Below are 15,451 nucleotides of genomic sequence, written 5' to 3'. Positions count from 1 at the left end.
CTCTCTGCCTGGACAGGTGTGATAGAAGAAGACGGAGGAGGCAGGATCATAATGAAATCAATGTAGTCTTTGTCCTGGGCCCGGTCAGAGAACAGCAAGTGCCATACGTTTGTGGCCTTAGAGTGGCAACTTTTGCAGCATTTGTTAGCTGTCCTGTGTGCACCTGAACTTGGAAAAATGCAGTCTGGAGGCAGAAATGAATGATAGTGAGAAAAAAGTCCGTGTTTGAATTTCAAATGTAGAGAAAATTGAATGTATTGAAAAAAGTCCGTGTTTGAATTTCAAATGTAGAGAAAATTGAAACAGACAAACGAACGATATAAGAACTTTCCTTGGAAACATTACACTACAGTAGCCTTCCCCCACTTTTTTGTGACTGAACTCGTAACCATCCTTCAAGACTCAGGTAAATGTCATCCTGCTGTGAATCCCGTCCCCGTTTTTTTGACATGGGAAGTTCCCTCCTTTTATCCCCATCCCCTCTCCTCGGATGCTAATCGCTGCGATTTAGTGAGCAATACCGCGTACTGGCCACGTAAGCACTTCACTTATTTTATGTTCTTTTAATAGTGCTATGGATAGTTACCACTCTCCTCGTTTTATAGAGGAGGAAACCGATGTCTTTCGGGATGAAGTCATCTGACATCATGCAGTTAACGAGTGGCAGAGCCAGAACTGAAACCCCAGAAGTCTGACCCCGGAGCTGGATCCCTCCTCACCACAGAGCCATCTGCCTCTCGTCACCTTGATTTGTCTTTTTTTCCCCTCTCTCCTGAAGTCCTTCTAAGCCATTCATTTAAAGCATTGAGGGTATCCTGCACCTGGGTGCTTTTTCCGGTGCTGGGACCACATCAGTGGCTACACAAAGGGGCTTCCAGTCTGAGCACAAGGTGGAGGGCAAGGTCTTCTAGAAAGTGAGGACGGCACAAATAAAGGTCCGGAAGGGAGACCGAGCACAGCCTTAGCAGAACTCCCGCACTGCGGGAGCACAGGGTTCATTGCTGTGAAGGAAGGGGGAGTCTTGAGGCTGGAGAGCTGAGTGGTGTCCAGACCATCCAGCTTCTCTGACATCTGGAAGGACTCTGGGGTGCAATTTTATTCTGAGGGGAATGGGAGCCACCAAATGGTCTTAAGGAAATTTGGCAAGTGTTGATTTAAACTACATCCGTTTAGGGGCGCCTGGGTGGCGCAGTCGGTTAAGCGTCCGACTTCAGCCAGGTCACGATCTCGTGGTCCGTGAGTTCGAGCCCCGCGTCGGGCTCTGGGCTGATGGCTCAGAGCCTGGAGCCTGTTTCCGATTCTGTGTCTCCCTCTCTCTCTGCCCCTCCCCCGTTCATGCTCTGTCTCTCTCTGTCCCAAAAATAAATAAACGTTGAAAAAAAAAATTAAAAAAAAAAAATAAACTACATCCGTTTACATATCGGCACTTAATTCGTGACTTTAAAGAACTCAATCGGCCGTTAACTTCACGTTCAGAAAGTCTCATTCAAGAAGTTTTTAAAGAATAACAATGAAAGACATTGGGGAAAAAAAAAACAATAAAATGTAACACTTTATTTTTATTATTATTATTTTTTATCTTAGAAGGAATTCACCAAAGGCTTCATATTATGCTATGGCATCTTTAATTATAAAAATAAGCAAATAAAATAACTTGCATCTGTCATTACCATGATATGTTTCATAACCTTTATATGCACATGGAGCTTAAAAATGTAATTTAACAATAAATAATGACATATACCAGATATGCTCACTGTTTATTCCAGTACTCAGCCAAAAACCTAAATATCATTTAAATTATAAATACATAATGCAAATATAATGGCACAAAAATGTCTAAAGTGCAACCAAATCACGATAGAAGAATCATGCAAGCTGGTCTAGGTCAGCCCCCGAATCACTCTGTGCAGCAAACACAAGACGAAGCTTTGGAAGTTTAAAGGGGAGTCGGAAGGAGTGGGGTCGGATGGGGACAAGAGAAGCAAAAAACTAGCAACATCGTGAGAACTGCTTCTTTCCATACGTGTGGATATATGTATTATAGATACATATAGAAGTATCGCTGTGGGGAGAAAAGGGGGGTACCACGGTTTGAAGAGGTCACAGCAAACAAAGAGAACCTACTAGACTGAAGTAAGAGAGAATTTGGCTAGGAATCCTCGTGAACTACTTGTCGCATTGGGGTCCTGGCTTAGTGGGTTTGCGAAATGGACACAACACACATACTTGGGTAGCTTTTCTGATTCAGAGAAGTCAGCCTTGCCTGGGGGGTGGGGGCTGGGGAGGGAGGGAGGGGGAGAGTCAACTTAGCGTGTGGTCTACCTGATTTCCAAGAGGCTAAGGCAGTGTCCATATGTTTGGGGACCTGGGGATGGGACAGTTCTGAGTATAAAAATGCTCTTAACAATCCGATGTCAGCACGCTTAGAGGCTGTGTGGGGACAAAGGCAGCAACGCCGTGCTGCTCTTGCTGCTGGGTCTGCTGCGATTGCCCTTGGTCCTTGAGCAGCGCGTTACTGCTTTTAAAGGCTTTATGGTAAAGTTGTATTGCTTTTCATTTTTCTGGAGATGTGCCCTCCCTCCTCCCACCAGGAACCCTATCATTCGATTTGGTCAAATCTTGAGTTCAACCTAGTGAGAGTCAAGCACCAATGGTTTCTACCTAAGCGAGTTTGGAGTGGCCCCTGCAGTCCTACCCCTCCTCCCTCTTTCTCCCTCAACATTGACCTTTGGTGGGCAGTGACGCTCTTAAGGGACTGTTGGGTTCAAGGACAGTGACCCTGAGAAACTACTGTTGTTCATAGATAGGTTAGTCATTTGGCTTTGGTGGTTGCCATCTTGTAAACATCACGGCAGAAATAATCAAACCACCAGCTCTTTTTTCCCTCTCTTTTTTTTTCTTTTTTTTCTTTTTTCTTTTTTTTTTTTTTGTTTTTTTTTGGGTTTTTTTTTTTGTTTTTTTTTTACATTTTTTATTTTTTTATTTTTATTTTTTTTTGCGATCCTACAGAGATGGCCCAGCTGCCAGGACTACTTTGGCAGGCAGCGTGCTACAGGACAAAAATGTAAGAGGAGTCTATTAAGGCTGGACAGCCCAGGGTTATTTATACCCCCTCAGCCCCAAGTCCCCGGAACTGAAGACCCAAAGGCTGATTGACTCGTTCCTGATCGATTTAATGGAAAGTCTCCCATGCCGTCATCAGTTTGCCAGAGCTATCAGGCACGGATGAGAGGCGGTGAGACAAGAATTGCCACTTCCCAAGATCGAGTAGGCCTTATGACGCTGTAAGTGGTCCAAGCCCAAAGGGATGCTCTTTTTGGTTCCCGTAATTCCCAGTTGGATGTGACAGAGCTGTTTCAGGATAGATCTAAGTCAAGAATAGCCTCTGGGTTGAGGTGGGCTGGGAGATTAACATTTTACCTGGGGTCCTTCAGATAAACCTGTTGGTTTTTCCTATCTCGTACAGGCCCATCTTAAGTTTTGATGTTGAGTAAAACTACTTCTACCCCCTTAAGTTATAAAAAAGGCCACAAGGAGCATTTATGTGGATATCTGGAAGTGAGATAGTTATTCCATTCCCAGGAAAAGAAAAATAAAGCTAAGTTACAAAACTAAATCTATATGCAATAAAGTTATTATATACTGCTTTGTTTAAGCAGAGTCCTCTGGAATTTATGTACAGTACATTAGTTTTCAGCTATTTATATTCCACAGTTCGACCTTAAGATTCTCTGGTTTTAAGACAATTGTTAAAGGTACTTTTAAAGCTCTGAGCAGTTACAGTACATAAAGATGTTAGCTTTTTGTTTTTCATTAGATGCAAGAAGATGCGGGCTCAAACTCTGGTTGAAGAGCCAGGCTTGAGCAATTTGGTAAATGTGTTGGAAAGGAAATTACACACTAGAGGATCAAGACCATAAGATACTAGCTCATGAGAGATCAAGAATTCAAACACGACATTCATATTCGTCCATGGCCAGCACAGATTCATCACACGAATTCCATTTAACATCTTTATGAGCGTTTAAGACATGCATTTAAGTTAAGTTGCTTCTCATCAGCTAACTCTACTGGGGCAACCATCCTAAAAGGCCTCCACATCTTCCAATTACAAGGACTGGGCCTTACGCGAATGCTCTGTGTTTGAGAGTAGTTTGAGGGGACCCGGGAGAAGACATGGTAGAGGGAAGTGATCAAAAGGGTACTCTCTCCTGCCGAGAGGCAGAAAGATCACACGTATTCTGTCTGTGGGAACGCTGCCATCGCAGAATGTTGGGATATTGATTACAGAAGCCTAGTTTCATGCAGTTTTCTGTCAGGGGAATAGAAAATAGGAACTACTTAAAAAAAAAAAAAATCAAACCAGGCACAGTACACTCAAAGTTGGTGCGCGAACACCTTTAAAATGATACTAGTTGGGCGAGGTTGGGAACACCTCTCCCCGCTTATGCACTCTCTTGTGAGGTGCGTTTGATGTGGGAGGGAGAGGCCACCTCACCTCGGAGGTTCCTGAGGAGGACTTTCAGCTTCTGTGGCTCGCTCGTGCGCCTCCTGTTGAAGTCAGCTCGCGGGTATGTTTGGGCACAGTGATCTGTCTGCAGGATGTGAAAGAGGCTGGCCATGTTGGGCCCAATTTTCTCCATCAGGCTGTCTCTGATGGTGCTGACTGTGTCTTCGTCGCATTCCAGGAGGCTTCGGACAAGTCTGTTATAGTATCTGCAAGGCAGATATACAGGCAACAGTCAGTCAGCGAGAGCCAGGCAAGACCCGGTCGTTCATCCGGGCTGCAGCCAACGCCATCCGCCGTGGCCAGACCGTGCGTGCGAGCACAAATGGTTGACAGCTGGCAGCCATGTCTGCAAATCTTAAAAACGTAGAAACGCATAGCTAGATGGGCTCACAAAGACCGTTCAGTGGCCACGTCATCATCTCACAGAGAAGAAACAAACGTGGGAGGAGCTAAAGCGACTCGTCTGAGGTCGTACAATGGGTTAGTGGTAGTAACGAGACTTAGTCCAACGTAAGGAGGTGCGCCCAGCCCCGGCCACTTACATGAAGAGTCACTGGCACAGGAATTGGCAGGTATTTTGATGCCCCTTTGCACTTTTCCTTTTGTTTCGTGGTGTGTGTGCAGGTGCACGTGCACCTGAGCGCATACTCAGACTTCACTTCTATTTGCAAAGGAGGCCCCTGCCTTCGAGTGTCTCACGCGTTTTACTCCCCAACCTAATTTCCCCATCACACGCTCAGCTCGCCTTGCTAGAGGCCATCGGCTGCTCTCACGCTCAGTCTTCCTTCAGAGGCGCATTGCGGTCAGAAGGCCGAATGCCAGGCAATGAGGACACTTACATGGAAACATTGGTGGTCCTTGACGTTTTCCGCTTCAATAACTCCCCCCAAGTCTTCTCCTACTGCTCTAGCTTTTGCGGGCCTCTTCCTTTTTTTGGACATTTTACAGATCCCTGCTTAGCATCACACGGGGCAGCAGTGCATGGTCTAGGGATGGTTCTGTTTCCCCTACTAGGCAGTGAACTTATTGAAGGCAGGATTCGTGGCTTTATTTTTGGTAACCCTCATGTGCCGGGGTCCCGGGGCCACACTGCCTGCTTCCTGTCAATTTGTTAATTTATTTCGTGGTCACTGAGGAAATGGGGAGTTTTAGACATAATAGTTCTTTCCAATAAGTCATGGTTCCAGGAAGAAAAATTAGAGGTTAGGTGTGGTTAAGTTCAAACAAACAAAAAAACCCCTTTGGGTTTGGTATAAATCACCTTCATTTTAGATGCAAGTTGTTTAGGTATAGCAAACCCTGAAGCTAAGTGTTATGGCTCAGGAACAAGCTGTCTAATATTTACAGCGTATGAATTACTTGTCCTGTTCATTGGGAAGACAGTTCAGGTAATTTTCCAACGCGAGGTGGGACGTGTTTGCTCCACTTGGAGGTGGCACTTGTCAAAACCCATTAGCTCTGTGTGCACTAATAAGAGACTCTCCCGATGACAGTGACCTCCAGTATTTATGTGGGGAGACTCTTTCCTCAGAGGAGCCTGCGGGTCACTGGGGCCACAAGATCTTCCATGAAAAGAAACCTGTTTATTTTTAACTCACCTCACAGAGCACAGGATCAAACATCCTTCCAGAATAACTTAACCCCCCAGAGAGGTCCTTTCAAGGATGTACGGTAAACAGAGTGGAACACGGGTAATGAAGCAGAGCGGTCACCCTTCCGTGGGCGAGCAGATGAAGCTGGGGGCCGAACGAAAGAGAAATCCTGCTGCCTGGGTCTCAGACACAGTCCTGGCTCTACCCCTCCCACGAGGGAGGATTATATCCAGCTGTTGTTAAAATTGGGATTCTCTGGCACAGAAACACATTTTCCAGCCCTTCGGAATTATAAAGCACATGAGTCAAAGCAGATCTCACTTGGACGGGGACATGGGGAGAAAGATGGTTTTGTAAAAACAGAATAAACTACTTTGCACCAACGGCTTCAGATACCTACGCACCCACATAGATCCCCAGGCACCCCTTTACTCTTGGGCTCTGCAAGGACATGGGTCCCCGAGATCTCTGGGTCCATTTCACAGGGCGATTAGATCTTAGAGAATAAGGTTTCTGACCTCTCACCCTCCTGGCCCCCAATCAGGACTTCGTAACTTAAAGCGAACCCTTTCACTTCTAGAAAGAACTGTTCACAACAGATGACCACCCCCCCCACCCGCCCTCACTGCCCCTGCCAAATGAGCTACAGAAGAAGGCCTTTCCTTAGACTGACGTTGAAGGCTCTTGCCGGGATGACGAAGTCTCACCCCAGTAAGGAAACCAAGCTTCTGTCATTAGCCTCGCCTCTTTAAGGCCAGATGTGCCTCTTGCGTTCCACTTTCTTAAAGCACTTACTCTCCGTCTTTGAGGGTGCCCACCTTTACTGCTACTTTCGCTGCTCACCAAGATAAGACACCTGTTTTTGGTGTTTCTGGATGAGGACCTCACCAGCCTGACCACCCTAGTGACACCCTCCAAATCTACCCTTAGCTTCTTTTGTGGAGCTTTGTTAACGCAACAAGGGCAGGCTAAGAGGGCTCCCTGTAAACTGTCCATGGCTCCATTACCGCTCCTCCAAGTCTGGAAAACGTGTCAACCTGTCAGGCTGCCTTGAGGCCAACATCATTTGCCAGAGTGAGCCACAGTTTAGGCCCGTGAGTCTCCATTAAGGGCTAGAATACACAGGAATGGCACTGACCTCTGGGATTGTGTGGATGAATGAGACAGACCCTCCCCATCTAGAAGTCACTAAGTGAGATTATTTAAGAGATCGTGTCTCCAGCACAAGTTGAATTAGCGATTGCCACGTATTTGTCGCGCACCATCGTGTACCCACGGTTTATGTTACTATAGCTGTTGGTAAGATGTGCCTTCTCTTTGAGGAGATAACTTACCAAATTTAATTGTTGATCACCATGGGGCACATTTATTCATTTCTCCTTGGTTGTCTATTTTTTTCCTCCTTTTATTCTACTTGGATTGTGGAGATTTCCTACAAGTTTTACTGGTTGCCATTTTTGAAGCAGAAATCAAATAGCTTGGCTCAAGGCCACGTGCATTCTAGGCCCTATTCTGTCAATTCACTAGCTGTGTGACTTTCAGCCAGTCACTTCCCTCTCTGGGCCTCTGTGTTTTCAATCAGTAAAATGAGGCGCTTACAGTCTATGCCTGTCTCCAGCTATGGCATTCTATGTTTCTAGGGATTTGACACATAATTTCCTTCTTAATTGAACAAGGATGGTGCAGGTCTGCTTTAGGTTCATCCTCTGCAGGAGCAGTTAGAACTATTTCAGAAGGGTCCTTTCTTCACCTTTATAGGGGTTGGCAGGATGGGCTGCAGGGACTTGATGGGCTAAGTGCTCTGATCACCCAGCCTGGAAGGACCTTCTAAAGCTTGTTTCTTTCCTCCCACTTTGAAAATTCCATCCCTGACCTTTTTTTTTTTTTTTTCTTGGTAAAGAATAACATCAGATATTCTCCATAGCTACTGTTTCAGCCATGCTTTACCCAAATACACACATACTGCCTAGGAACGTTCTGTGTGAGGGTTTATAAATAGTCCTTTGTTTCCCTTGATCAATATTATTCTTCTGTTTCCTGTTCCCTATCCATGCCCTAGAGAGCTGGAAGCTTTGTCAGTTTTCCCACCCTGGATCTGGATTGGTCTGATTTCTTCCCAAGTCTCACGCCTCCCAGCGTGCCTGATCAATTTTGCCTGCGTCCCTCATGGCTAAGAGAGCAGTTTGCGAATTCAGCCAGGGGGACAGCCAACTCTCCTTTGTCTTCTGAACGCATTTCTCCCGTGGAAAACGTCCCTGTTCTGGCTCCTGGTCCAGTCACAGGCTTTTGGATTCTCCCAGGCCCAAATCTCATGCTAGATAAGTCACAGGAAGGTGGAATGAACCTGTAACTACTTCCCTTTGCAATTCGGTGCCAACTGGCACAACTTAATGTGTCTCTGTGGTGGGACAGAGGCTGGGAAAGCAGGATGTTTCAGGAGAGTGAGGAGCTTAAATAGAGCAAACCAAGCCCAGCATGGAACCGGAAATCTCTACAGTTCGGAGCAGGAATAATATTAACCAGTTGATGTGAAATAATGGGAGAAAGGGCTGCGTGAAGATTCTGGTCTTCAAGAGATGGTCACTTTCCCCCACTGTCCAAATAAGCGTGATTTCCCGAGATGAAAAAGGGACATGACCAGGCTCCTGTGGCCATCTGATAGAAGCGGTGTAAAAGAAGGCCCACTGAAAGCAATAGTGGCCTGGTTAAAAACTCCCATTCCTAGTCGCTTCTTAGATATTTAGGATCACCAGTCCAGAGTCTATATCATCCTTTCTATACGACCTCTCCCTTTATAAATGGAAGATATGACCTCAGTTGAAATCGAGAGGTTCGCATCGCCTCAAAGTTGGTCACATGCCATATTGTAAGTCACAAATTGTCACAGGATCCTTAACGATCTAGACTTACAATGATGGCTTTGCCAACATACCCCTGCCCCCGCCAGCTGCCCCACAAACACATACTTTGTCCTTAGCCCCTGTCTACTAAAAATTCTTTTCTTTTCTTTTCTTTTTTTTTTTCCTCTGTGGTGAAGGGAGACTCCCAACAATTAGCCAGCGATTTTTTTTTTTTTTTTTCCTTCTTCTCTTCAGATGTCACAAGAATCTTTTTGGGAGAATTTGAAGACCAAGATCAATATAAAGAGATAGGCCATTTGAGATAAATGTGGAATTTGATTTTCTTGTTCTGAGGAAATCAGCTAGAACCCAAGGACACGGTCGCTTCTCAGTACCGAACAAATGATTTTATAAGTTGACATGAGGTTCTGGAGAGCCTTTACCGTGTGCTTCAGTGTGAATCAGAAATTTTACAGAGTTTTAATGTCAGGGGCCTTTAGCAGTTCCCTAAGGAAGACCTACCTTTCCCGTCTTCTACTTGCATACATGTGTGTGACTAAATCACTGGTAAGCCCCTGGAGGAGCAGGCTGTTGGTGCTATCCGAAGAACGGACAGAACCTGGCTAGGAGATTAAGCAGGGAGGCTCGTGTTAGCTCTCCGGTGGTCCGGGCAATAGGTAATAGGACTGATCTTTGTCAGTGTGTGCAGATTTGGCTGGGGAGTCAAAGGATCAGAGTGCTTCAGGACTAGGCGGCGAGTTTCAGGCTGTGTGGCATCACAGTAGGGCTCCACGTGTCCCAGCCTCACTGTCCCTGCCATACCTCCATGCCAGCCCCACCGGCACCTCTCCTAACTTGATCGCAGATGGGGAAGCCCAGGTCTTGCTGGGAAACTTTGTAGGTCGTGGAATGAGGATGTCAGCCCTCTCGTGTCTTGGGTGTCCACTCCCGGCTGGTAAAGACAGTGAGTCGGCAGCACCGAAAGGCCGGTGCTCAGATATGATCACTTCCGGGGTTTTGGGTCACGTTAGAATACTCAGATGAGAATACGAGCACTCGTCAGAAACATCGTTCCAGGAAATTCTGGAACTAGAGAAAGAACTAACATGGGCCTGGGAGGGGGAATCATCTAGTCCAGCCATCTCACTTTTCACAAAGGAAATCTGAGTCCCCAACGAAGTGACCTGGCTTTTTCTGGGCTACCTACTGGAATATGTGCTTGGGCTCGGGACAGCTCAGAACCCATGCGGATTTAAAAGTCTGCATTATGCTCTCTGTCTCTCAAAAACAAAGAAACATTAAAAAAAATTCTTGAAAAAAGGGCGCCTGGGTGGCTCAGTCAGTGAAGCGTCTGACTTCAGCTCAGGTCATGATCTCGTGGTTTGTGAGTTCGAACCCCACATCAGGCTCTGTGTTGACAGCTCAGAGCCTGGAGCTGGCTTCGGATTCTGTGCCTCCCTCTCTCTGCCCCTGCCCTGCTCGTGCTCTGTCTCTCTCTGTCTCTCAAAAATAAATAAATGTTAAAAAAATTTTTTTTAAAAGTCTGCATTATGACATTTGACCGGGGTTTTTATAATGGCCAACTGTACCGTGCATAGTCATAATTTCAGCCAAATGTGATATCTCAAAAGCTTGTGTCCATAAACTTCACAATGCCCTTCAGGCTTATTGTGAGAAACTGACAATGAAAATGCACTCAGGGATGCCACAGATGGAGGTTTCTATTAGCTGCATGGAAAGACTTTTCCTATAACAGTGAGGAAAAAAAAATCCAGGCTGCTTAAGCTGTCACAACCAATCACAAACATATTTTCCCTGCAAAAGCTGGGAAGGCTGCAAGCTAAAATAAGATCATGACTGTGGCAATTAACCCCCTTCTGTGTCTGGCTCTGCCACCGCCCTGCCCCCCCTCCCTCCCCAGCGCAAAAAAGCGGACTCATTCTGTACCTGTTGGAGAAGTGATTGGGGAGCTGGACCACCTCGGTGATGGCTTCGGGGTTCCGCTTGGCGACGCTGCACACATTCAGCTTGCTGTAGCACTCCTCTTGCACCTCAGCAATCATCCTCTGGAAAGTGGAGCATCTCCGAATGGCGAGGAAGACCTTGGAGGTGACCCCATTGGCGATGCACTTTAAGCTCTCTTTGACAAATGCTTTTCCCTGCCAGGCAAGGGGTAGGAGGAGAAGCTTTAGCTCGAGCTGCCAGAGAGGACGGAGCATACAATATGTGGAACTTAAGGGGACTTGCATTGGCGCGGTCCCCTGGCCGTCTGTATGTCTTCGCATGCTGCGACCAGGATTAAAAAAAAAAAAAAATGTCCCTACTCTCGTAGACTACCTTCAGAATTGAGCTCCGTAGAAATAATGAGACAGGAGAAAGAAAGAGACAGACCCAGAATCAGCCACCCTGCAGCTTGAACGTAGCCATGATGCGGTTTTGTCTTGGGATCGAGACTTTGATAACTCAACTCACAAGCCAGTATGCTGGGTCCTACAGTGAGAACTTCTTTGTTGGAAGAACATTTTCATTTCCTCTTGAAGAGGCGAGGATTTTCTGTTCATCACCCCTCCCTTATAAGATAACCTGTGTCAGTGTGTGACAATCGTGCATTAGAGGGTGGGGAGCGTCTCGTACAGAACTGGCTTCCTGGCCGAAAGTGTGTGTGTGTGTGTGTGTGTGTGTGTGTGCATGTGTGTGCACACATGCACGCACACACGCGGGAGTGTGCGTGCACACGCTGGAGCTGGGGATTTCGGTTGAGGAGGCTGAGAAGCACAGCTGCTTCCCTACAAGACTAGCTCCTAAGAACAATAGTCTAGCACACTGTTAACGACAAGCAGCCAGTGGAAGGCAGGGGTCAAGGTCTGCTTACCTGAGTGTCAAATTTAGCAGCGCTGTACAAGAAGGATTTACAGATGTCGTACATCCCATCTGTATCACAGGTGGAGTTCTCCAGGCAGGCAAAAGCCCCGCAGCCAACCTGCAGAGCACTGTTGAGGCAGCGAACCACTTCAGCTGAAAGAGACAAATCCATCCAATCTGGGTCAAGCGGTGAGGGTTATTCGGAAGGGTCGAGGGGGCGCCATTCAAGGACAAGGGGTCAGAAGAACTTCTCTTCGGACGTCTGCGAGGGGGCCAGTAGATAGACCCGTTCAGAGGGGGTGGGGTCGGGGGCAGGCCAGGCAGATCCCTCCTGCACGTGGAAGGAGAGGGCAGGAGCTTTCCCTGTTGGTCTCACCATCACATACAATTTGGGTGGCCGGAGGAGTAAGGTGAGAGTCTGTGGAATGCACAGTGCTTGAAACAGCTCTCCAGCATCAGAGGGTATCACTTAGAGCCCGAAAGCCCGGGAAGGCAGGAGGCAATGGCTGGTGGTCAGGTTTAGGAAGTAGAAGGGCCAGGGAGTCCATTTGGCTTCTGAAAACGCACTCCGGAGTAATAAGAATGGAATTTTAGTCTAAATGGCAGAGGACCATTTGCCAAGGAGTGTGCTTGGAGACCCTTCCAATTTAGGGCTGCTAACTTACCTTCATATTGGCAGAAAGGAATCTGGTCCGTTCATGTTTCACCCCAGCCCCCACCATAGGACAGTGCTTAGAGGTATGCATAATCTCTCTCATATTAAAAGCCATTTCTCCTTTTTTTTTTTTTTAAAGAAACACAGGTGTGGAATAACAAGGCCAAGGCACCCCTTGTGCAAGACTGGAAGAAAACCGCAAAGAACTTGCATGAGGCTTTCTACATTCTGGATAAGATCTCCCATAAAAGTAATTTCTCTCCTACAGAAAGGGGGGGGGGTGTTCTGGCAAGCAGCTCGGCAAGAAATGATCTGCAGCCTTCATACCATAGGATTCTCCTCTGAGATCAAAAGCCTGGTTCGGTTAGGCTTCCCCTCCCCCTCCCACCACCCGCAGCCTCTGGGATGTTACAAGTCATTTCCCTAATTATATATTTCCACGGGTTCAAATTATAACTTTGCTTTAAGCAGTTTTAATATGCATTAGGGTTGCTATTGTTTTAGGCAAGCTCGAATTGTGAATCACTGCATTTCTATAGCAACTAAGTACAAAAGGAAGTGAAGCAAAGCCCTCCTCTGGGCAGGGACCTGTGCTCTTCGGAGAGGAGCGTTGTCTGCAGCATTTGGACACCTGCGATCCCATCTTTGCTGACAGTCAGGGGAGTGGGGGCAGTAATGTCAGAGGGGCAAGCTGGACAAGTGAAGTCAAAAGGCAGAGGTGTTAATACCGGCTTCCTAAGGACTCTTTTCCTTTAGAGACCAAGATAATACACAATTAACTGCTCTGGGAGTCAGCACGAGAGCGAGACCTTCCCCTTGAAGAAACAGCTGCTACATTTCACAAATAACTCTTTTTCAAGGGGGCCCTCTGGCCACGGGCTGCACTGCACGGGCAGCTGAATGAAGGCGCGAGAAAGCCGGGAGGAAGAGAAGGAGCAGTGTCAGGGGTGGGATGTGTAGGGTTTTCTCTGCATCTGCCCGGGATTTGTCAGCCTTGAGGGCTATGGTTCGGTAAATCTGTCTGCAGAGGGAGCTTTCTGTGTGTTCTCTGAAGGGGCAGGGAAGTCCAGTTATGGGGACTTAAGGGTGAAGAAAGGGGGACAGCATCAGACAAACCGTGTCTCACCTTAAGATCGGCTTCAGCTTCTGGAAAGTATAGAGAGCGCTTTGAAGCATGCCAACATTCAGGCCTTTCCCCCGCCCCCTCCCCCCCTCCCCCAAGAGGGTACGTGCCAGATTTCAGGCAATCAGGCTAGTAGGCTTATGCAATGAAATACCCTCAGCAGAGCGCCCGGCTTCTTCGTTAGTTGCATGCAATTTATTAAACAAAGGAGCTCCACTTCCTAAGGCTATTGGATTACACTGGCAGTTTATTGCCATCAGGCATGAAGCACATTTATTATCAAGATCAGCCGTCACAGACACAGTTGCAAAAGCGAGAGGCAAATGAGGACAGCTCTTTGGGGGAGAAACCGGTCCTGGGTTTGCCGCTTACCTGAGTTCTGAGCTGCCACCCGGGATTTCCTGGGGCTCACAGAATCATTCTGCTCCGCCTCATGGGTTGCAGAAGCACTGATCACCAGCACCAGAAGCACTGCTGAGTTTTGGAGCATTCTCTGAGAAGTTTCCGCTAAGTTGTTGGGTTTTTTTTTTTCCTCCCCCCCTTTCCTCTTTCCCTCTCCCGGCTTGCGTGAAGATGTGGATCTGGATACACTGAAAGCCTAGGTGAGGATTTGATGAGGATTTTTTGTTGCTGCTGATGCTGTTCCTGCTGACGCTTTTGCTGCTGCTGTGGCTGCTGCTGCTGCTGCTGCTGCTGTTGTTGCTGTTGTTGGCTGCTGCTGCTGCTACTGCTGCTGCTGCTGCTGCTGCTGCTGCTGCTGCAGTGGCTGCTTCTTGCACCTCTGGCTTTTGCAAACTGGGGGCCCAAGAGCTGCACCCAGGGATTTTATAGCCGTTCTTATCGGTCCTTAGGATCAGGGACCAATCAGGTCCTTCAACTGGTCTGGCTAGCCAATCGGAGGGCACTCTCATTGGGCTGGAGCTGTTTGACTTCTTAGAAATATTTTCCAGCAAATTAAAAGTACCTGCTGCCAATGTTTTACGTGTGTGTGTGTGTGTGTGTGTGTGTGTGTGTGTGACGGTGTGTGCATGGATGTGTGAAAAGCTATTTTCATGGCGTTAAGGGATGACTGTGTATTGATCGAACTGAAGGAAAATCATGAAAATCTCAACAAGGTGCTTTTGGAAATACATTTTTTCCCCCAAATGATCTACAGGGGGTTGGGAATGGGCAGCATCAGCAGGATGTGGAGTGTGGTCTCTTTGGATTCGAACTGAATCTCATTACAGACGTTTCAGTCCGATTTTACTGCATACTGTCTACGTTGTAAGCTACATGCACGGCACTGTCCCCATCTTGTTGGCACATACATATTCACAGGTCTGTGATGCACTTTGGTTGCACGTGGGCATCCTGAGTTCTCACTCACATATACGAACCCCTGAGGAGGGACGCATCTGAGTGGAAGGGCCCTGACGGACTGGGATAGGACAGCTCTGAGTGGTGGCCCCCGTTCTTCTACGGATTAGCTCTGTGACCTTGGTCAAGTCCTTTTACCTTGTTCTGCCTCTGTTTTCCAATCTGTGAAATGCCAACATCGAAGTCTAGCATCACTTACATCTCTAAAACCTATGATTCTCCAGTTACACAAATTTACCTTGATTCCATCTTCTTAGTCACCAGCAAGATTGCACGCCCAGGAGTGTTAGTTACCACAGGTATACACATGCACACCTCCACACACTAAACTCAGCAGGGAGACATCGTGAATGCCTGGAAATTAACAAACTGTGTTTTCAAGCCAGGGGACTTCATAATCACGTTGAAACAATAAGCTGGCCGAAGCAAGATGAAACCTGCTAGGTAAACCAGTTCATTTCTTGGGGGCGGGGAGAGAGTAAGGGGGCAGGCAAGACTGGGAAGGGG

At 47.2% G+C, this 15,451-nt stretch overlaps 1 protein-coding gene across 2 annotated transcripts; it reads right to left on the bottom strand.

Moving 5' to 3' along the window:
• Window positions 1-1,520: 1,520 nt before the first annotated feature.
• Window positions 1,521-14,412, bottom strand: STC1 (stanniocalcin 1). Of its 2 annotated transcripts, XM_045456922.1 has the most exons (5): window positions 13,958-14,412; window positions 11,818-11,960; window positions 10,893-11,104; window positions 4,502-4,719; window positions 1,521-4,315 (listed from the first exon to the last, which is right to left on the bottom strand). In XM_045456922.1, exons 1-5 carry the CDS (start codon window positions 14,073-14,075, stop codon window positions 4,197-4,199), a joined length of 810 nt encoding a protein of 269 aa, XP_045312878.1. In that variant the 5' UTR covers window positions 14,076-14,412; the 3' UTR covers window positions 1,521-4,196. The 2 variants fall into 2 exon arrangements, with proteins under 2 accessions (XP_045312878.1, XP_045312884.1); XM_045456928.1 differs by having other exon boundaries at window positions 1,521-4,719; window positions 13,958-14,387.
• Window positions 14,413-15,451: the final 1,039 nt, after the last annotated feature.

Source organism: Leopardus geoffroyi, chromosome B1, assembly GCF_018350155.1.
Source record: "Leopardus geoffroyi isolate Oge1 chromosome B1, O.geoffroyi_Oge1_pat1.0, whole genome shotgun sequence".
Lineage (NCBI taxonomy): Eukaryota > Metazoa > Chordata > Mammalia > Carnivora > Felidae > Leopardus > Leopardus geoffroyi.
This window is presented reverse-complemented; position numbering and strand designations above follow the sequence as displayed.